Source organism: Triturus cristatus, chromosome 5_2 (genome assembly GCF_964204655.1).
Source record: "Triturus cristatus chromosome 5_2, aTriCri1.1, whole genome shotgun sequence".
NCBI classification, from domain to species: Eukaryota; Metazoa; Chordata; class Amphibia; order Caudata; family Salamandridae; genus Triturus; species Triturus cristatus.
In genome coordinates this window covers 72009600-72033466 of record NC_140588.1, presented here as the reverse complement: position 1 = coordinate 72033466, position 23867 = coordinate 72009600, and the positions used below count along the sequence as shown (strand labels likewise).

General features: G+C 47.8%; 1 protein-coding gene across 2 annotated transcripts in view; it reads right to left on the bottom strand.

The window, feature by feature from the left end:
* Positions 1–15585, bottom strand: part of LOC146822679 (molybdenum cofactor sulfurase-like) — a 1712661-nt gene extending 1697076 nt beyond the window's left edge. Inside the window, exon 1 of one of the 2 annotated variants that reach the window (XM_085606872.1) lies at positions 15355–15585. In XM_085606872.1, coding sequence (XP_085462998.1) covers positions 15355–15508 — 154 coding nt within the window. In that variant the 5' untranslated portion in view covers positions 15509–15585. The remainder of the gene's footprint in view (positions 1–15354) is intronic. The other variant, XM_085606873.1, reaches the window with a different exon arrangement.
* Between the last annotated feature and the right edge of the window lie 8282 nt (positions 15586–23867).

Genomic DNA, 23867 nt, shown 5'->3' with positions numbered 1-23867 from the left:
GATTGTAGGGTAGATATCCCCCCATTTAGGGGTCCCTTGCTTTTCTCTCACTCTGTGCCTCCTGTCCCAATGAAGTCCAACGACACCAGGGTCAAATTGCCACACAACCCCCTCCCCATCCATCAATGTGGAGTGTGTACTCTCAATAAAAGAGCTGGGCAGGGTCTGAGTACCCTGCAAATTCAGGAACAAAGAATTAAAACGATTCTGGCAAGAGGATAAGTGATGTTCATCACAAAAGAGCTGCTCCTAGTGTGATAACCCAAACGAGCTACAAGAACGTCGTGAGTGTGGGCATCTCACAAAAAGATACGGACTGGTCTCACACACCACCTGGTGTCATGCTTCATCATTGACCAGTCCTCGCCCTCCAAAACCTTCGTTTGATGGAGGACGGGCATACACTTGACGACAAGGATGCACTTCTAAGTGATGGAGTGGGGGCCCGTGACTATGTGAGTGAAATTAAAATTAAAAATCATTATAGTAATCAGTAGCAATTCTTTAATGTGAAGTGAAAACTATATGATATTAAAATAAGTGCGACGGTGATTGGGATATTTATTGTTCCCAACCGTCTAGTGAATGATCTCGTGGATGGTCAACATGTTTCTGCCTGGGTGGCCCCGAAGGGTCCGCGGCATTCATCAGGATTTTCTGAGATGCCCACACTCACGACGTTCTTGTAGCTCGTTTGGGTTATCACACTAGGAGCAGCTCTTTTGTGATGAACATTTAATATTGGAGGCTGCTGCTCCTAGAACCCCACGCCTCTAGTTCCCCCCTCCACACATCCTGTGGAGTTTTCTTGTGATTGAAGAGGATAAGTGAACCAGCAAGAGCTCAGAGTCCAATGAATTTCCAACGTGTATTTTCCAAATATATTATTTATTATAAATCTTCTATAATCCAATTAGTTAAAATCCAGCCAACGTGTTTCGTTCCATCTACTTCTAGACCTTCGTCAGGGCTTGAGATAATAACATGAAAGGGCATTCCTCAAGTGTGTATCACAATAATACTAATACATCCAGAATGTCTCCTGGTTCAATATCGATAATGTGGATGCAGTGTTTTTAGCAACAGAAATAATATAAATCCCTGTTTGATACCTTAATAAGTATTCCCTCCTGAGAGGGGATACTTATTAGCATAAAATGATGACAAATTAGACATACATTGCAGACAGGAAATACCAACTCCTACACAAACCTCTGTTTGTGCAGGGATCAGAATGATAAATGATGCCGTTTACTGCCGTTCGTAATTTCGGCATACCATAAACTACACATTCCCAGGTGTCCACTAGCACATTCAGGACGCTTCACTCGTCTCCGGGCATTAACTATCGGATCTCTCCCGCCTTACGCCCAAATCGATCACCGGCCCGCCAAACTTTGACACGGACCGTGGCGCAACCTATCTGCGCGTGTTACCTCAGTAAGATTGCCACAACTATTCGCATTCCAGGATTCACCCGCCCTCTCTCCTACGATCAGCTGCCCCGTGATTCATTGCTACGCTGACTCAGCCTCTGGACCCCTTGTTGTTTTTACTGGACCTCTGACCGCCCAGATTTCTCTCTTGCGGCTTCCAGCACTACACTTGTAATTTACGTGACCATTTGTCCTGATGGTGACCTGAAATCGATCAGGTTGAAACGCCGTCGACTACCCAGCACAGAACTTTGGCGCTGTAGTGGTCAATTTACTTTACCTAATTGGTAAACCAATTTGTATATACTTGTATTTTTATTGACCACTATTTGTTATTATTTCTCGCCGTTCACGCTGTCCTTTGCACTTTTGTGTCACTGCGCCGTCACTTGTCACTGGTACGCCCAGTACCCACTTGTGTATTATGGTCACTATACACTTTAATTGTACAGTAGTGCTGCTTTAACCACCTGCAATTACTAAAAATCTTAAATTTATCACTTCCTCGTGGTCTCCCTTTGTTCTCTTCCCCTGGTTTATGATATAGACTTTTTAGGTCTCGCGAGCCAAAGGCTCGAAAGAGACATTTTATATGTGGGAATTTCAAAGTGCTACCCACACTTTTGGCTGGCCTAAACCTTGAGTGCACGAGATCACATGCACGTGCACAGCTGCTCCTCTGCTCATTGCATTTCCCCCCTCCCTTCTCACCCAGCCCTTTGATGCTCTGCTGGAGTACTTTCACTTTCGCCGCGTTGACCCTTGCATTCCCCCCTCCCTTCTCACCCAGCCCTTTGATGCTCTGCTCGCATCTCCCTCCTCCCTGGGCGTGAAGGGAGACAGAGCCATCCTGCTTGATTAATGGCATTCTTATGTGCTCCCGTAAGCGCTCGCTTTAGGTCTTTCTCTATAACCTGTAACCCCACCCACTCTTTTCGCCCTCTCCATGTGTCCTGTTCTCCTCATGGGGTCGCGCTCTTTGCTCCCCATGTACCTCCCTTGCACCCTCCTTTTGCCCCCTCTTTGCCCCTTTCTCCCTCTCCTTGCTTCCTTTTCGCCTTCCGTACTTTTTCTCTGTTCTCCCACTTCACAAGCTCCTCCCGCTCTCACTCGCACGTACTGCTCCATCAGTGCCAGAAGCTTCCCAAAGGAGTGAGTCACGGCTGCCAGGTGGCCCCGGGCCATGCGTGGCACTTTCAATCCAAGCAGAACTCCCACCCCGCGTGCACACGCCTCGAGGCGCACTACAAACACTGTTCAGTTTTGCGTGTAGTCACAGTTCTACCACAGAAATGTACACATTCTATTGCTTACAGACTTCAAGCCCATTGCACTCTAGCCTGTGGGCCCCGTGAACTGTGGAGAATACAAAGTCGGACTCGCATGTTCAGCACAAACTCCCCCATCCTCCCCCACCCTCCCAAAAAATGGAAAGGCACAAGTTTAAAACTTTAAAGGGCTCCGTTTATTATCGGAATGGCACCAACTTCGTATTTCTGGCTATGGCTCCTCACAATGTCTCATTAAGCAAGCCCCCCCCTCAGCCGCTGCCAAACCGATACATTCATGTGAGTGTTTGAGTACAACGCGTACACAGCGCACTTTCAGTTCTGTGCCGGTGCGGATTACAGCGCGCCATGGGTATACACAGGCACTGCCCAAGGTGGCTATTAACAAACGCTGTATAGGTTTCACGCTGCCAAACACATCCATTCATGTGAGTGTTTTAGTACAACGCGCACACAGCGCGCTTTCAGATCTGTGCCGGTGCTCATTACAGCGCGCCATTGGTATACACAAGCACTGCCCAAGGTGGCTATTGACAAACGCTGTATAGGTTTCACGCTGACAAACCGATCCATTCATGTGAGTGTTTTAGTACAACGCGCACACAGCGCACTTTCAGTTCTGTGCCGGTGCTCATTACAGCGCGCCATGGGTATACACAGGCACTGCCCAAGGTGGCTATTAACAAACGCTGTATAGGTTTCACGCTGCCAAACACCCATTCATGTGAGTGTTTTAGTACAACGCGCACACAGCGCGCTTTCAGATCTGTGCCGGTGCTCATTACAGCGCGCCATGGGTATACACAGGCACTGCCCAAGGTGGCTATTGACAAATGCTGTATAGGTTTCACGCTGCAAAACCGATCCATTCATGTGAGTGTTTCAGTACAACGCGCACACAGCGCACTTTCAGTTCTGTGCCGGTGCTCATTACATCGCGCCATGGGTATACACAGGCACTGCCCAAGGTGGCTATTGACAAACGCTGTATAGGTTTCACGCTGCCAAACCGATCCATTCATGTGAGTGTTTTAGTACAACGCGCACACAGCGCACTTTCAGTTCTGTGCCGGTGCTCATTACAGCGCGCCATGGGTATACACAGGCACTGCCCAAGGTGGCTATTAACAAACGCTGTCTAGGTTTCACGCTGCCAAACACATCCATTCATGTGAGTGTTTTAGTACAACGCGCACACAGCGCGCTTTCAGATCTGTGCCGGTGCTCATTACAGCGCGCCATGGGTATACACAAGCACTGCCCAAGGTGGCTATTGACAAACGCTGTATAGGTTTCACGCTGCCAAACCGATCCATTCATGTGAGTGTTTTAGTACAACGCGCACACAGCGCACTTTCAGTTCTGTGCCGGTGCTCATTACAGCGCGCCATGGGTATACACAGGCACTGCCCAAGGTGGCTATTAACAAACGCTGAATAGGTTTCACGCTGCCAAACACATCCATTCATGGGAGTGTTTTAGTACAACGTGCACACAGCGCACTTTCAGTTCTGTGCCGGTGCAAATTACAGCGCGCCATGGGTATACACAGACGTTGCCCAAGGTGGCTATTGACAAACACTGAATGGGTTTCAAGCCACTACCCAAAAAACAATACATTGATATACAGAGCACGCGCACAGTTTTGCGTGTAGCCACAGTTCTAACACAAAAATGTACACATTCTATTGCTTACAGACTTACAGCCCATTGCACTCTAGCCTGTGGGCCCCGTGAACTGTGGAGAATACAAAGTCGGACTCGCATGTTCAGCACAAACTCCCCCATCCTCCCCCACCCTCCCAAAAAATGGAAAGGCACAAGTTTAAAACTTTAAAGGGCTCCGTTTATTATCGGAATGGCACCAACATTGTATTTCTGGCTATGGCTCCTCACACTGTCTCATTAAGCAAGCCCCCCCCCCAGCCGCTGCCAAACCGATACATTCATGTGAGTGTTTGAGTACAACGCGTACACAGCGCGCTTTCAGTTCTGTGCCGGTGCTGATTACAGCGCGCCATGGGTATACACAGGCACTGCCCAAGGTGGCTATTGACAAACGCTGTATAGGTTTCACGCTGCCAAACCGATCCATTCATGTGAGTGTTTTAGTACAACGACAACCACACACACTCAACCATACACACACTCAACCACACACACTAACAGAACAAAAAACCACACACAAACAGACACACACACAACCAAACACACACTCAACCACACACACTCAACCACACACACTCAACCACACACACTCAACCACACACACTCAACCACACACACACACACACACACACACACACACAAAGGAACACAAAACCACACACACAACCACACATACAACCACACACATACAAACACACACCTACAAACACACACCTACAAACACACACAAACACACACACTCAACCACACACACACTCAACCACACGCACACACACTCAACCACACACACACACACACTCAACCACACACACACACACACACTCAACCACACACACACACACACAACGACACACACACAACTACACACACACACAACCACAAACAATTTTTGGGCTGACAGCATAAATACGCTGTCAACAAACCCGATGAATACTCTGGAAAATTTAGAAAGTCACCCCCAACTTTCAAACCATCTTGCTGTTGCAAAGTGTGTTCTGTACACATGGCAACACCGTGCCACAGTGCACTGTTGCAAGGAATGCTTTGATCCTCGGAGGCTAACAGACCTCACTCTCTGCATTAGTTAACCCCGTCTTGAGACTGCATGAAAACAGGGTACACACTGTCCACCATGAAGTGAGACATTGTCCTCGGGGCTGGAGATCCTATTTAGCAATCTGCTTTAAACATTGTGATTCATTTAGGCCATTAAACATAAAGGAGCACTGGGAACGCTGATAACATGGATTCCATTTTGAGTATTGACTACAACTTTTAAAAAGCACGCAGTACTGAAACAAGCATTTACACTGCAACAGGTCTCGCATTTAAAAACAGGCATTTGCAATGCACTAGATCTCGCATTGACACCAGTTTGAGATATTGGCATTGCACATAACAATGCATTTTTTTTGGGATTACTTTTTGAATACTTAAATAGAAAGGATTTGTTATTTACAATACCAATAGCTCCAACTCCAAAAAATGCGAGACCTATTGCATTGCAAATGCTTTTTTCTAACTGTCCTTGCTAAATGTTCTCCAGTTGAGACGCTGTTATATTGTTATACTAATTACCCGGTGTCACCTGGGTTAACGGGTCCTACTTCTGTCATTATTACCTCACTAGTACATTACAGCAGGTCAGACGTACTGTAATTCATCAGATAAAAAAATGTCCAAAAACCACCAAGATACATGACTTTTCGTGCACAAATCATAAAAATCTCCATGGTAGGTTGCATTTAGAAAGAAAAACTCATTGGAGGTGCTATATATGGATAATGTCTGTGGTACAGGATTATACCTCTGTGGTAAATATCTCAAACCTCTCTCAAGGCGTAAGTGGGCAGGTAGAGCAAAGTTCCAAATCATTATGGAAAACTGGAGTCAAGAGTTAACTTTTAGGTTGCTTTAATTTAAATACCAAATCTGCTCTTTTAAAATATGGCTCTCATTTTCAATATTCCTGAACTTCATCATCCCCTCCTCATAGCCAAAAAATAGAGTAGGTAAAACTGTATTGTTGTCTTTTTTTTCTAGTAAGACTTTGTCCCTGCCCACGGGTTTCAAGGATGGCAAAATTCGGCATCCAGCACTGTTTGGTTGGTGCAACACTAAGTGAACAAGCTACTCCTGTAATGATCTTGAGTTAGGGTCAGTGCTTTAAATGGGCGGATACTCATCGGTACTGAGTACCGACACTTCCTATTTTTTTGCCGTCGGTACCGACGCTTCTTGGTAGCCAGGATCAGGGTAGGCTCAGGTTAGCTTTCTCCTCCAGTGCAGGGAAGATGCACTCCGCTTTCCGAGGAACTTGTAATTAACCAAGCTGTGAACTAACCTTTTGCAGAGTTTCTGGTAAAGAGTCCAGCAGAGCCCATTTAAATGTCTCCAACCTGCAGGGGTTTGAGAGGGCTTGTGTCACGCTGTGATTAACAGGACAGGGTCTCTAGACGGACCCTGCACTGTCAATCAGGTGCGCAGTGACCATTCGGTTGAAAGTGCCATCATGGCTTTCATTTTGTGTAATGAGTTAATCTGTTTTATTGACATAAACACATTTCTCTATTGTGTTTTGATATGTGCTGCAACTGGTACAGAAGTCATTATGTATGATCATATCTTGCCCATAGCCCTCCCCAGCCCCACCCACTTGTCACACCTCTATTTTAATGAGTACCTGCACTTATGTTTTCCCATTTAAAGCACTGGTTAGGGCGAGTTCTTTCATTTGAGTCTTTTCCATGAACCACTATGCATTTGAGGAAGGGTATCCTATAGGCAATGTTTGTCATCGCGCCTCCCTTTGAAAGTGCTCACATGACCTAGGCCCCACAAATAATTTGGTGAACTTGGCTCCTATGAGGACAAGTAACAATTACTTACTACCACTGTTAGATATGGGGGTCTCTAGTTGGCAGAGGTAGGTACCTTTTTCCAAGCAGGAACCCTTCTTCCTAGTCAGGATAAGGGAGTTACACTCCTAAAATAATTCCTGCTCACCTCCTTGGTAGCTTGGCACAAGCAGTCAGGCTTATCTTAGAGGCAGTGTGTAAAGCATTTGCACATAACTCACATTAATAGTGTAAGCACTACAAAAGGACACCACACCACACCAGTTTAGAAAAATATCCAATATTTGTATATTGTAGGAAGGTGGAATCTGACTAATGGTTGCCCCCAACTTTTTGCCTAGTATTTGAGTGGTTTTTGACTAGTCTGGCTGGGATCCTGCTATCCAGGACCCCAGCCTATCTGCTTTCTCCCTAAAACTGATGTAAGTACTCTAGGTACCAACCAATTGGATGCTGAGGGTGCCCTGACAGTCCCTTGTAGATGGTACCCTAGGTACCCAGGGCACGGGTCCCTCAGTAGACCTACCAGGGCTGCAGCACTTATTGTGAAACCCTGGGACAGCCATACAAACTGACACCACCAGACCACTACTGTAGTCTGGGTAAGGTGGTGCTAGCACCCCTTACAGGAATGTAGGTACCCTATATCCCACACCCATACAACACATATACTCTCATAGGTCACCCCTATGGCAGGCCCTGGTAATCCTACAGGGCTGGGTGCTGAGGTATGTGTGGGGGGGGCCCCTCCATGAGTAGGGCCTCTCTGCAACCTTCGTAAAAACGTTACTGGGTTGTTTGTAGTGTAGCCATACCATATACTCTTAACCGCATTATAAGAAAATCGCGTCATCACGATAACTTGAGAATGGCTACGCAGAACCATATCGTGTTTGGTGTCAAACATGTAGGAATACAACCCCCAGTCCAGCCATGGGCATGAGGGTGCGATTCCCCCTTGCTAGAAGGGCGATATGGGAAAAGCGGCAGAATTTAGACACCAATTTAAAAGTGCAGAAGTTGCACAAAATGGCTACTACCCGCCACCTACACGACCCTGGCTGGCTGTTGCTGGGGAAAACCCCAGCCTCGCCAGCTGGACAATAGGGCTCCTGTGGCAGGGAGGTGCTAGCATCTCCCCAGACAGGATAATGTGGATTGGAACAGGGTGGGTGCACCAAATGTCCTTTCAGAGTTGCACGTAGGCAGCTGCAGTGACCTAATTCTGCATACACCGCTTGGAACCGGTTCAGGGGCATCCTGCCCCTCGCCCAGGCGGGAAACACACAAAGGGGAGAGGGTGTCGCCACCCTTTCCCGCCTCACCAGCCATTGGTGGACACTACTCTGGACACTCCCCTAATCTTGGGGATAAATGTGAATAACGTGGCCCCAGAGCCTCAGATTACTTTGGAACTTCACAGAACCGACCTTCGACAAGCTGCTGCCCAGCTGACTGAAGAAATCTCCCTTGGGATAAAGGAGTTATCCCCCTGCTTGGCAGGCACCTGAAACACTGCAAGTGACCCGGTTGGAACCTCGCTGCTCCGACGGACTTCGACGACCTCCAACTCCCTTGAGGTGGGTTTCCAGTGCATCCCAGAGGCCAGTGAGTGTGCTCAACGAGTTTGGGCACCGTGGACCGCGTGGGTGCCGAGATCCCCAAAACCCCAGGACACCGGCCACCTCTTGCATAGCACACGACCCTGACCAGTGGGGAAGTTGTGCTTTGGACCGTTTTTGAGCCAACCACTCTACAGCAATTGTGCCAAAGATCAGCACCCTAGCCCCCTCCGGTGGTCCGTGGGTGCCCTTTTACGCACTCCAAATTGCCACCTCCCGTGGTCCCTTGTCTCTCGACTTGTGGGCCCTAGCGGAGGTCCATCTTTGAAAACAAGAGTTCCCCTGGTTGCTCCAGGCCTGCTCTACCGTCTCCTCGAAGGAGACCTCTCCCAGACCTCGTGGTTCTGCACTTTATTCTTCGTTGGTTGCGGTTGCCAAGGCTTAGTGGATCCAATCCGGACACTAACACTGCAGCGACCCTCATCCGACGTGGGACAGTTGCCCTCCGGAAGCTGGCCTTCCTTGAAGCCTCCCGGAGCCCGTGGCTGCAGATCCAAGCAACAGCACCTCTCACCTGAAGCACCCGACATCGAAGGGCTCTTTGCTTTGAGCTTCCTGGTCACTTTGCCGTGACCCAGACTCTGTCCCCTCTGCTTTCAGGTTCTTCTCTACAATCTTCACATCTTTGATCTTCACGGCATCATCGACGCTTTTGGCTAGCAGAACTTTTGACTATTTTCCCATTGAAAATCAGCCCGCGACCCGACACCAGAATCGACCTATGCACCCGGCTTCCCTGGGGCAGGTAACAGTGGTACTACGGTACTCTCGAGGTGGTGGGCTCTTCAAAAGCTTAACTCCAAAGTTTTAACTTTGTACTACTGCTAGAAGTATTGAAAAATCTGTTTATTTTAAACCGCGACATTCTCCATAGGCTAACATTGCGATCCCGATAGCAGCTCTTTGCACTGCACGCGTCTCCCGTGGGTCCCCTTCCTCATAACTGTGGGTGGATTCTGAAGGGGCAAGCGATCCTGAATGCCGTAGGCATTGCCTGTAGAATTGTCGTGGTTCTTATACCACTATTTTAGTATATGGTTTGGTCCCCCCATGGGGCCCATTGATTTCTGTGCTATTTATTGTGTTTATAAATGCTTGTTTGAAGTGTAACTTTGCCACTAGTCTCATAAAGCGACTGTGGGATTCTGTCTAGAATAAATACATATATTTTATATATATACCTGTGTGGGCTACTCTTTCATTTGGTTATTCAAGAGGTTATTATGGTAAAACAATAAGCTTAACACTCCTTCAAGACTTAGCCTGAAGTCTGCTCTCCACAGCTACCACTAGGATAGCTTTCTCTAAAGGTTGTCTTTTAAACCTAACATCATAAGAGTCGAATTGGACTGGTGCAAGGTGGCCACTATAACTAGTGACCAGCATATGCCAGGCCAACTTCTCACAGCGTGGGTTCGAATCCCACCGCTGCCACCAATGTGAGAAGTTGGCCTGGCATATGCTGTTTTCAAAGATGGACCTCCGCTAGGGCCCACAAGTTGAGAGACAAGGGACCACGGGAGGCGGCAATTTGGAGTGCGTAAAAGGGCACCCACGGGCCACCGGAGGGGGCTAGGGCGCTGATCTTTGGCACAATTGCTGTAGAGTGGTTGGCTCAAAAACGGGCCAAAGCACAACTTCCCCACTGGTCAGGGTCGTGTGCTATGCAAGAGGTGGCTGGTGTCCTGGGGTATTGGGGATCTCGGCACCCACGCGGTCCACGGTGCCCAAACTCGTTGAGCACCCTCACTGGCATCTGGGATGTACTGGAAACCCACCTCAAGGGAGTTGGAGGTCGTTGAAGTCCGTCAGAGCAGCATGGTTCCAACCGGGTCACTTGCAGTGTTTCAGGTGCCTGCCAAGCAGGGGGATAACTCCTTTATCCCAAGGGAGATTTCTTCAGTCAGCTGGGCAGCAGCTCGTCGAAGGTCGGTTCTGTGAAGTTCCAAAGTAATCTGAGGCTCTGGGGCCACGTTATTCACATTTATCCCCAAGATTAGGGGAGTGTCCAGAGTAGTGTCCACCAATGGCTGGTGAGGCGGGAAAGGGTGGCTACACCCTCTCCCATTTGTGTGTTTCCCGCCTGGGTGAGGGACAGGATGCCCCTGAACCGGTTCCAAGCGGTGTATGCAGAATTAGGTCTCTGCAGCTACCTACGTGCAACTCTGAAAGGACATTTGGTGCACCCACCCTGTTCCAATCCACATTTTCCTGTCTGGGGAGATGCTAGCACCTCTCTGCCACAGGAGCCCTATTGTCCAGCTGGCGAGGCTGGGGTTTTCCCCAGCAACAGCCAGCCAGGGTCGTGTAGGTGGTGGGTAGTAGCCATTTTGTGAAACTTGTGCACTTTTAAATTGGTGTCTAAATTCTGCCGCTTTTCCCATATCGCCCTTCTAGCAAGGGGGAATTGTACCCTCATGCCCATGGCTGGACTGGGGGTAGGATTCCTACATGTTTGACACCAAACACAATATGGTTCTGTGTAGCCATTATCAAGTTATCGCGATGACGCGATTTACTTATAATGCGGTTAAGAGTATATGGTATGGCTACACTACAAACAACCCAGTAACGTTTTTACGAAGGTTGCAGAGAGGCCCTACTCATGTAGGGGTCCCTCCTCACACATACCTCAGCACCCAGCCCTGTAGGATTACCAGGGCCTGCCATAGGGGTGACCTATGAGAGTATATGTGTTGTATGGGTGTGGGATATAGGGTACCTACATCCCTGTAAGGGGTGCTAGCACCACCTTACCCAGACTACAGTAGTGGTCTGGTGGTGTCAGTTTGTATGGCTGTCCCAGGGTGGCACAATAAGTGCTGCAGCCCGGGTAGGCCTACTGAGGGACCCATGCCCTGGGTACCTAGGGTACCATCTACAAGGGACACCCTCAGCATCCAATTGGTTGGTACCTAGAGTACTTACATCAGTTTTAGGGAGAAAGCAGATAGGCTGGGGTCCTGGATAGCAGGATCCCAGCTAGACTAGTCAAAAACCACTCAAATACCAGGCAAAAAGTTGGGGGCAACCATTAGTCAGATTCCACCTTCCTACATATATACTTCAGACAAGACCAAAAACAATTTTTAAAAATCCACAATGCAGTACTTAACAATCTTCAGTTATCAAAATAACCTTAAAAAATAGTTCCTTGAAGTCGATAGCTCCCTCTGGGGCTATCACAGTGTTGTGAGAAAACAAATCCAAACAGTTCTGGCTGACAGCGGCGTCGCGGGCCATCTACGGTGTCAGGAAGACCCGCAAAACAGTACCTTTAGAAATGCAGGGCATCAACGACCTCTCGTTGAGCTTCCAAAAGCACGGCATCCGCAGGCATCGGTTTCGGAGGTCGGTGCAGGAGTCGTCGGGCCCTTGAAGTCACACGCATTGCTGATCGAACTCCTCATGGTTGAAGTCAGGAGCGCAGGCGTCGGTGCTGCGGTGCTAAGTGCAGCAGGGCGGCGTGCGATGCCCTCAGGTCATGGTGCTAGCAGTGGCTCAGTGGCGTCGTCAGATGGCGTTGTCGGTGAGACCAGGGTCATGGTGCCAAGTGATGCGGTGCTCGTTGCGGTGCTGGCAGGTCCCGGTGAAAGCTGCTGAAGCGCTGTCGTTGGCTGATGAACTGGAGTTGATGGCGCCGCTATCAGTAGGCCAAGGCTGCGGTGCGTTGTGTAACTTTACGAGCTGTGCCCTCGAACCACAGTGCATTCAGCGGCATCTATTTTGGCATGGAGCGGCAGCGGCGGTGATACCAAGGCGGCGGCATGAGGCGGTGGGGAGTGCGGTGTCCACAGGTAGCGATGCGAGCAGCGGCTCGGTGGCGGCGTCAGCAGATGTCGTTGTGACACCAGACTCATGGTGCGGCATTGCGGCAGTGCCCTCTGCGGTGCCTTCAGGACACGGAGTCAGCAGCGGCATTGTAGACAGTGTCGGGTTGCTTTTTCTTCTGTTGCAGTAAAAAAACACCGTTCCCAGTGCCAAGATAAGAAGAACTTGAAGTCTTTGCTGTTCCTGAGACTTCTTGAACAGGGGGGCAAGCTCTACCTCAAGCCCTTGGAGATACTCAAAGAAAGAAACTGTAGAAAGTTCAGTCCAGTCCTTTCACTGCCCAAGACAGAAGCAGCCACTGCAGGCAACACAGCCAAGCACTCAGCAAAGTGGTAGTTCCTCCTCACAGCTTCTCCGGCTCTTCTTCTTGGCAGTCTTAATGGTCCAAAAGAGCTCTAAAGTTCTGGGGTCTGGGACCCAGTATTTATACCCAAAATTCCTTTGTTCTCTGAGGCAGAGAGTCTCTGTGCTTAGTCCAAACAAGTTTGGTCCTCTCTGGCCCAGCTTCTCAGCAGGAGCCGGAGACAGCATTGTCCAAGGCAGACAGGGCCTATTCAGGTGCAAGGGAAATCTCCTCCCACCACTCTAAATGCAGACCGGGCCTATTCAGGTGCTAGTGACACCTCCTCCCACTACTCTGAATGCAGCCCAGGTCTATTCAGCCCAGCCCTGACCCATTCATGAAAGGCAGGACACGCATCAACCCCCCGTGGCCGTCTGAGAGAATGCACCTCCCCAACTCCTGTCACTCCAAAGCCAGACAGTCAATACACGTCCTAGCAGAGCCACACAGGATGGCTAAGCAAGAAAATAGCTACTTTCTAAAAGTGTTTTTTTTCAAACACAGAATGTAAAAATCACCTTTACTAAAAGATACGTCTTTAGATTCTAAGTTCAGGCATACTAAACTTTATTTTTCTATCTGGTCCCAATGGGAAGTTATATTTATAAGATGATATAAATTAACTTCCATGCTTTCCTATGGGCCAGATAGCCTTTCAATACTGAAAAACGAAATTGGCAGTATTTCACTATCAGGACATGCCACACACATCAGGGTATGTCCTACCTTTCACATACACTTCACCCTGTCCACAGGGGTACCTTGGGCCTACCTTAGGGGTGACTTACATGTAAGAAAAGGGAAGGGTAGGCCTTAGCAAGTGGGTGCACTTGCCAAGTCGACATGGCAGCTACAAACTGCAGTGGCAGGTCTGAGTTATCTTTTCAGGGCTACTCATGTGGGTGGCACAATCAGTGCTGCAGGCCCACTAGTAGCATTTGATTTACAGGCCCTGGCACACTCAGTGCACTTTACTTGGGACTGACAAGTAAATCAAATATGCCAATCATGGAAACACCAATCCATAACACAATTTACCCAGAGAGCATATGTACTTTAGCACTGATCAGCAGTGATAAAGTGCCCAGAGTCCTAAAACGAACATCAGCAGGTCAGGAAAAAATAGGAGGAAGAAGCAAAAAGTTTAGGGATAACCCTGCAAAAGGGGCCATCTCCAACAACCACACTGCAATACCCATGCAGACAAGTATCACCATTCTTGCAAGGGGCAAATCTGAATTTTCCCAACTGGACTGGGAAATGTAATGAGAAAGAACCATTTTGTAAATGGTTTTCCTGAATTCCGGATAATTCTCTGGGCATATTTCAGCCAGTTTTTTGGAGCTGGGCATGTGTGCCCTACAAACACAGAGACACTTGTAATTATTTTTCTACCGCAAATTTGAGTTTTCATCAAGAAAAATAACCGACAGTCACATGAAACTGGACCGTTTGTGTACTCGCTATATTAAGCGAGGTTTTAATGAAAAAACGTGCATGGCTCCATTACTGCAGAGTACCTGCTGGGTGCTTAGAAGTGCCAGTACTCCACCATTATGGTACCTCTGTTGGGAAGTGGGGTATAGCTTCAGGGGGTGTTTGGGGTGTTACACCCCTCTAATAAATGAGTTTTCCTTTAAAGAGTTGGGTACAGGTGCTTTCAGTCGGGTATGGTGAGGTGTCGGATTTCGCTAGGAATTTCAACAAACAAACGTCATACACGCACTCTGTCTCTGCTTTGAAAGTCTTTAAAGGTTGGTTATTTTACAAAATATTGTGTTTTCTCTCACTTAGTACCCCTTCCCACTGCCCCTTAACCCCCCCCCCCCTCTGCTTGTTGTATAATATAATTTAACATTATGTGCCAGTGTGCCTATTGCAAAATCTGAATATGCAACACCCCCCTCCCCCCACCACCACCTGACAACACCTGCCCACTATAAATACTGCCAGTAACGATATCAAATAACTATGTAACCCCTAAATTATAAAATCGCATATTTCGTCTTGCAAAGACCAGGTTACTCTTTCGCAAACAAACAAGCACACTCTGTTCTCTGTATTTGTGCCGCATAATGTGTTCCAAGGGCGCCAATGTAGCCAATAATAAATAGCCCCTTCTTCCCTGGTTGGAGAGCAAAAGTCATAATAGACTTTCAATGTTGCAATAGCCCTTGCAACATACCAAATGCGAAAAAGGAAAACACAACGTGATACATTCTTTCCCTTCCTACAATCCTGCAATCACAGTGATCGCAAATGTTGCCTCAGATCAAATGAATAATGACTTCTGTGTTTCACTGTTACCTCCGAGCCTGCTGAACTCCTTCTCCCTGATTTCTTTAATTTTGCCCCCGTAGCCGTAGCCCCGCGCATGGGGCAGCTCTTGGAAGTGTCTGAAAGACAGCAGCTCGTCCCATGTCCTGGCGGCATTGCTGGAGAGGGGCTGTGCGCTTTCCATGCTCCGCTCTTGCTCCAACAAGCCAGGCAGCAGAAACCGAAGCAGCCGGTGCTTCCTCGCAGCGCGTGAACCCAGAGATTAGTAAACAGGAAGAGTGCGTTACACCTTAGTGGGCGGGGCCACTAGTCACTTCAGCGTGCGATAGGCGCGTGAATGATTACAGAGATCTCCAAAGGTGTACTTGTAGGCTACAAGTACACCTTTATAAGTTTTATAAGTTCAGTGGACAGTCAAGCGCAGAGAAGGACTACAAGTTGTAGCCCTTCTCTGCGCTTGACTGTCCACTGAACTTATAAAATAGTGGTTCATGTTTGAAAATCATAAATATGTATATGACTAGTCAAATCATGTGCTTCAGTGTAAACCCGAGCAAATTGCACTCATGGGTTTTACTACTAAAGTGGAATGCCTTTAAGGGCAGCAACATAAGCGCACCGCGCTCCTAAACACACCTAGGTAACTGGTTTGCTCGAGGCCAACAAGAACGGGTATGACTGGTTTCCGATTTATTCTCATCCCAGATATAGTTAGAAAATACTTAAGCAGGGCCACTGGAATTATGTGACAGAAATGGCCGAATTACGCAGCAGGGTTCACCAAATTATGTCGCTTGAAGAGGTAATTTATGCAGCGTAATATCGCACATTTTAAAGCAGCATTTCTTCACCATTTTGCCTTTTTTTTCACACGTTAACACTGCATGGCAAAGGTTTCACGTCATTAATATCAGTTTTCTAAACACAGAAATCAGCAACTGAGAGGTGATCTACCCCTCTGCGACGAAACGCCTGCCACTGCGCAGCAGCACGCGTTGCATTGTTTTAGTAACTTTAGACCCATTACAGTTAGAAGCAATTTTATTGCAAGACAGGAGGCTCATATTTTAAATCTCGTATGCTTTCCGTTTATTGAATAGCACTTTCAACAACTATATTTTCCATGATACTTCTCTCCTGCTTGCAGGAAGAAACAACATTAAGAACATCCATACATCCCATACAAACCGGGCCAGTGGAAATATGCGGCAGGGGAGGGCCAAATTATGCTTCAGGGTTGGGTAAATTATGCTGCAAGAAATGCCAAAATGTGCTCCGTTATGTGGCACTGTGTGGCATTATGTGGCACGTATCGGGATAGTATCACTTCATTATCTTTTTAAACTTGTTAACACTGTCTTGGCATTGGTTGCAACTCACTAGTACCAGTTTAACCCCCACACACAGCAATAAACTACAGAAAGGTGACCAGTCGACCTTTGAAAAGGGCTTACACTGCACGGACACAAGTGTCACTGTGGTTTTTTGTAACTTTTGACCCGTTTGAGCTAGAAAGTCATTTTTTGTTAAAATGTGCAGATTATGCACCAAATGATGGATTATGTGCCAAATCTATAGGGAATTGCAGAATCACATCATTCCAGGGGCCCTGCCTATAAATAGACTTTGTTTGGCTTATGAACTCTGCAGATGGCCACATTTGTTTGTTAGAACTTTGTTTCTTTCGAAGCATGTTTGCATAGTGAGCTTGAACCTGCTTGGTTTCTGATAACGAAGCGTTCATGTTTTTTCTTTCTGATTGAGGAAAGGAAAGTTTTTGGTTTCAAATATTTCGTGCTTTTTCAGGTAGAATGGCCTTTGGCTTAATTATTAAGGTCTTAGGTCCAGAATGAGTAATTTAAAGGTTAAATCCTTGCACCTCATGGGTCACTTGCTTGGTCAATTATGAAGAGTTACAATTTTCAACAAAATCTACTAAGAGACATTTTGAGGCTTGCACTGTCTCAATCACTAAGCGTTAAGCGTTTTACTCTGAAGTTTAAGGGTTTAAGCCCTAGTTTCGATTTGTCATGTTTTTGTTCTAACAACTGAGTAATTACAAAACTTTCAAATGTTTAACAAAATATCACGAAGCAATTGTTAAAGCTTTCATTGTATTATTTTGAAAAACAATGCTTAAAACATTGTGGATGTTCAAAAATAAATCCTGTGTGCAAGTGAAATTATATTGTAGGGATTCAATTCCCTGTACATTCATTATGGATGGGAGTAACAACAGCACCTCTAACCAGGATGTTGAGGAAGAGGTAGCGTTAAAAAAATATTGTGACTTTCTGGATAAGTCTGTGTCAAAATCAGTTTAGAAGGCGGTCTCCTCCTCCTTTGAAACTGTGCTTAATGATATTGGGAGTGGACTTCCTCTTTGTCTGCACCCTCCGGGGGCTAGAGGTTAATGCAAAATAAACAGAGACTGATGGAGCAATTTTCTCAGGAGATTCAGCATAATGTGGGTAGTTACAGTTCAATTCCGCAGTATGTAATGGGCTTATTGTCCGTAAGGACGGTCCCTATTATGGGTAGCTTGTGTGCGTCATGTAAAAGACCACATGATGAAGTAAATGATTAGTTTACAGGGGATTTGTTTTAGGATGATGCTTACTATGCTGATGATGATACCATCATTGCCCTAAGAAACTAAGGGGTATATTCTCAAGAACGTGTGATAATCATTGCCAAAATAGGGTAACGCAATTTCTCATATCGCCGACTATCACGGGAAAATAACTCTGTGCTAATGTCGTATTCTCAACATGGCGGTAACATGCGATAGTTTCCCGATAACGCATCAAATGTCCACGATAAAAGTTCCGGGACGGCATTAAAAATCTAAAGCCGAACGTGAAAAAAGTGGCGTTGGGCCCAACCGCAATAAAAAAATCTGCGAAAGCTGCGCCAGGCCTGCAAATCACACACATCAGGTGGGAAAAATCACTATAAAAACAGGAAAAAAAAAACACAAACAAAACCAAAACAACTGTGAAGCACAATGGAGGTAGCTGGAGCAAGTACAGAGGACAACCAGAACCCCACAAGCCCCACGGAGGACCAGCCTGGGACGTCGGGGTCAGTGAAGGGCAAGGAGAAGATGAAGAGGAAGAAGCGGTTCAGTCCGCAGGAAAACAGGATCCTGATAACGGAGGTGATAGAACACCATCAACTACTGTTCGTCACCCCCACTGTGTCCTTGGCAACAAAAAACGGAATATGGCAGTCCATCGTGGACAAGGTGAATGCAGCCGGAGTGCTGAGGAGGACAATGGAAGAGGTCAAGAGGTGCTGGAATGATGTGAAGCGCAAAACCAAGCAGAAACTCGGCAACAAACAGAAGGCAGCAATGCAGACTGGAGGTGGGAGTCCAGCGCCACCGGAGGAGCTGGATGAGATGGAGGAAATGGTGTCCACAGTCATCAGTGTGGCAGGAGTTGGGGGACTGGACACTGCTCAACTTGACCTGACACAACAGCAACAGGGTGAGTAATGATCAGGGACGGGGGGACGGAGGGAGCTGGGTACAATGGCACACATGCGCAATTAAGTATAGCACAGTGCACACCCACAATGTCTCTGGATCATGTCCCTGATCCCCTTGGCACACTGCAGCACACCTAGAAACAGCAAGTAGGCCCCTGTCGACTATGTGCCCAGAGGGGGCCCTTCCCACACATCACCAATCTCACAACCAACCCATGCACATGTGCCAAACCCATCAAAGCGGCGTGTCTGTGAGCCACACTGACAATGCAAGTGACGCTGTATGACGAATAGCATGTGCAGTCAATATATCATGACATGTTGCATGCCACAACACTGAGGAGGCTGAGTATGGACGACATCCGTAAAGGAGCAGGTCACACTCTGACACATCCACGTGCACAAACACCCCCTGACGTCAACAACACATCTGAGGACAAACCATGCCCCAGAGTCCCAACTTCCATCAAGAGCCCAATTTACCCAAGTATGTAACATCTCAGCACTGTATAAGCACAGAAGTCAAAGACGTACCACCTGAAAGGGATAAGCGGCAGCAAAATCAGAGCTGCAGGGGCGACTCTCCCAAAATGCAGCACACACACATAACATTCAGAGCACATCAACATTGATAACAATATGGTACAAACTGCAACACGTTCACAACAGAACAGAGGACATAACTGGTGCCGCTTGTGCGTAGAAACTGGGCAATCACATTTGGAATTGCAGGGAAATGTACAAGTACAAACAGACATCCATGATGTTGTCGAAATGTCCACTGTCCGGCATCAAATGTGCAGCTCCTCCCGAACAGTCACTATGGACATTGTCATGCAGTCTGTATGTAAACTTGTACAATGCGTCAACATACATGTGAACACAATGTTAAACTGCATCGCCGCTTCACATTGCAGAGGGAGAATTAACACCTTCTGCAGAGCAGACCCAACATCTCTTCACTGATGACAAATAGGACCGACACACCTTCGACACCAACGCCCTCCAAGAGCTCATGGACAGCTTCAGCACCTCACCTCAAGGAGCAGGGCAGCCCAGCTGCATCAAGGAGACCTTACCCCCTGCACAGACCACAGAGCAGGAAGCTCCCACCACCACGGCTGTCTCCCCGGACCCCCAAGAACAACACATGACCTTCCAATGCCGTGTGTTAGGGTGCCAGGAGAAGATGGCTGATCAGGTGCCGGTGGGGTTCCATTGCATGGCAGCCAAACTAGATGCCATACGTGGGTGTCTAAGTCCCATCAGGGACCACTTACAGTTCCTGACGGACACCCACAGTCCCTTCCATGCTCTCCAATGATCCATGGCTGACATCGCTGGAGTCCTGTCTACGGGGAAAGAACAATTGTCCAGCGATTGGCTCCAGCGATGTCATCCGGGAGTTGGGACACATGCGGAGGAACATGGAGAACATGGAGCGGATGCATGCGGAAAGAATGGCTGCCACAGCTGCACACCAGCAAGATGTGGCTGGGATCTTCCATGCCCTGCAGACCCTCATCATGGCATTGCTGCCACAAGGTCTCGAGTGGATTAATGCTGTTGCTACTACTCCAACAACATCTCCGCCCCCTGAAGTATCATTGCCTCACAGTGCGGCAGACAATCCACCTCCGGCCCCTGATGTGTCAGTGCCACACAGTGCTGCAGACAAAACCCCACCACCCACATGTAAGGCAAATGAGAAATCAGAGGACGAAGATGCCGATGAATCTGCCTTAGTGGTAAGAAGGAAGCGGTAACAGTCATCTCCGCCATATGGCCTGTTTCTGCTTGGTTCTGCCCTCTGCATCATCACCTTCCACTGTCCCCCGATACACTCTGCGACACTCACCTTGGACCTCGACATGGACTGCCATATTCTGTTTGGTTACCAATGACACAGCAATCAGACTGCGGACTGAACTCTTCCTCTACCGATGAACTTGTCATTCCCTAAAGGACTCTGGCTGGCCCTCCAGGGCACAACAATGTAAAGTGGGGTTTGTATGGCCCCGTACTGCTCCAGCTTCAACACTCCACTGAATGTGAATAAAACATTCTATTTCACACAGATCTGTCATGTCTATGATCATTCAAGTATGAAAGTATGGATGAATGTAGGGTCAGTGATTCCCCCTTACATCCAAGTTGCTTATGTTGTGGGACTTGAGTTACAGGGTGCAACATTGCTAATTGCGGTCCGGGTGGCGCCAACAATACAACAGAGACACATGCATTTGTTACTTTCTTGTCCAGCCCAGAACAGAACCACACCCAGAGCCCCGGGCTCATTGTTCACACCCCTACGCTGGACTGCCGTACGCCAGCCCAGCCCACTCCGCTTACGCTTACAGGGGACGACGACAAAGCTACATGTCCAAGGTCTTCCACACTGCCTGAGGTAACCTGTTTGCGTCTACTGTCCACAACACTACAAACACCAGCAGTATATGTCCACATGGACAGGTCTGTGCTCTGCATACTGAAGTCTGTCCAGCACATCACTGCCACACTTGACATTGTGCCCATTCTCATTGATGGGTCACTTGCCTCCTTCACACATACTTGGTTCCCACCTCTCCCAACATTCTGCAATTGTGTGACAGAGGTGACATGCCATGGATGGTTTGTCTACATGCCTGGCCATGGTTGCCACAGTTACTTGTGTTTTCATTTCTGGTAGTTGGGCATGCTGATTGGCATGTTGTATGTGATTTTGTAATGTGTGAATTCCCACAGTTATGAGTTGTATGATTGTGGAGTTGAGGTGTGTGGTGTGTTCAGTTGGTACTTACCGACGAGCAGTGTATTTCCATAGGTGCCATCCTCAAAGCACTGTTTGGTGATGGACTTGCGGAAGATGTAGGAATCATGCACACTGCCTGGGAAGTTTGCGACGACATTACTGAACAGGCCCCTGTGGTCCATTTTTGCCTGCACATTGATGGAATCCGTGTGGTTTCTGTTGCGTTAATTGTGTGCAGTTTCGGCAGGGGGCACAAGTAGTACATGTGTGCAGTCAATTGCCCCCAACACGTGCGGGAAGCCGGCAATGGCATAGTTCCCTTGCTTGGTCTCCAGCTTTTCCTGCGCAGTGTGGGGGGAAGTGAAGGTGCAGGGGTATCAAGCTGATACAAACTGTGATGCTTGCAGGTATGATAAATCCTGCATAATAAGACTGTAACAGAAGTTTGTGGTCGTAACCTTCATTTTCTTTCCTACGAAGGTAACGACCACACAAACTTCTGTTACGGGCTTTTTATGCAGGATTTATCATACCTGTGAGCATTCTGGTTTGTCCAAGTGCAATACACTGTACAAGATTACATTTGTGAGTATACGGACGCTTGACCATCGTCACCATTTATCCAACAGGTTTCTGAATACTGACTTTCGGGCTATGGAATTGTATTGGGGAGTTCCCGCAGCATATGCAGTTAATTGAATCAACACGTTGCCCTGATGAAGTTCCCCGTTGGGAATGGAACGCGTTTGCTGATCTTTTCGTATTGTTGATTTATGTATTTGTAATAAAGAACTGTTTTTACACTACTGTTGACTACTGGACTTCAAGACCTGGCGCACCCCCATTTCAGTAACTACAATCTTGGATCTGGAGCACAGCGATGTCAAGCAACGGCTGGTGTTGGGGTTGGTTGCACAGGAACACGACGAAATGGAATTGGCGTGTGATGCGGATACAGGGGCCCGCCTTTGCTTTTGTGGATATGCATCCAAGATGTGTGAGAAATCTGGAGAGACGTTGGTGCAGTTCCCAGGAAGTGAAGGACAAAGACAACTTCAAGAATGCCCTCTCCTCCTACCACAAAAATATAAAAGGAGTGCGCTGGACGTTTATCGCCCAACAGTTAAATAAGGCAGAGAACGCTCCAAAAACCCTATTTCAGATACTGAAATCTTTCCCCAGTCCCATGGCCAGTCCCATGGCCAGTCCCATGGCCTGCGATAACCCTGAGACTCCCTCTCAAGCTCTCTGTGACGACATCGCCCAGCATTTCTCACAGAAAATTGAACAAGATCTCTCCCCCTGGGAGCCAGCAACTGATTGCATTTTTTCCCTACCCACCAGTATCTGCAACCACACAACTGCTGGAGAGCTTCCCCCCCATGTCAACTGAGGTGGTGGCAGCCTTACTTCATTCTGTAAAATCAGGCTCCCCCCTGGCCTTTTTCGGAGGGAATGACAGCCATTGCTCATTGTATGAAAAGCAATTTTCTCCAACTTAATGCAGGGAAGACGGAGATTATGCTCTTCAGAGATGCCCCTCTTCTGTGGATCCCAGCCTGGTGGCCAGCTGCCCTTGGTGCCCCTCCTGGCCCTAAGGCCCCAGTTAAAAACTTGGGCATTCGTCTAGATCGTGCCTTAACATTAAAAGAGCATGCAGCTCACACGGCCGGCACCTGCTTTTATGTCTTGGGCTTACTACGACGAGTCTTTCCCTTTCTTCCAGAATACACCCGAAAAACCCTCTTTCAGACTAGGGTTATGAGCCATCTCGACTACTGTAATGCTCTCCTGGTCTCTGCAAATGAGTCTTCACTCAGCAGGTTGCAGGTGGTCCAGAATACAGCTGTGCGCCTCGTCACGAATGTGCTGTTCAAAACTCCCTCCCTTCCCCTTTCCAACAGCTCCACTGGCTCCCAATCCGCAAGCGTGTCAAATTCAAAGTCTGCTATATCGTCCATAAAGCCCTGCATAACAAAGGCCCTCTTTACATCTCCAGTAAACTTAAGCCTTACGCTCCTACTAGGACCCTTAGATCAGGAAGCAAATCGCTTCTTTTAGTCCCCAGGGTCAGGAAAACAAGACTAGGTGGGAAATCCTTTTCCTACCTCACTCCCCTTTACTGGAACCTGCTTCCAATGCCATGACTGTTTGCGCTTCAGGAAACTTCTTAAGACCAGCCGATTTTAGCATTGCTCATCAGCCCATTAAGCAGCACCGTCCGAAGCGCAGAGATACCCCTCAGGGGTGATCGGGCGCTATACAAAACCCATAAATAAATAAAACTGTGATAGGGCTG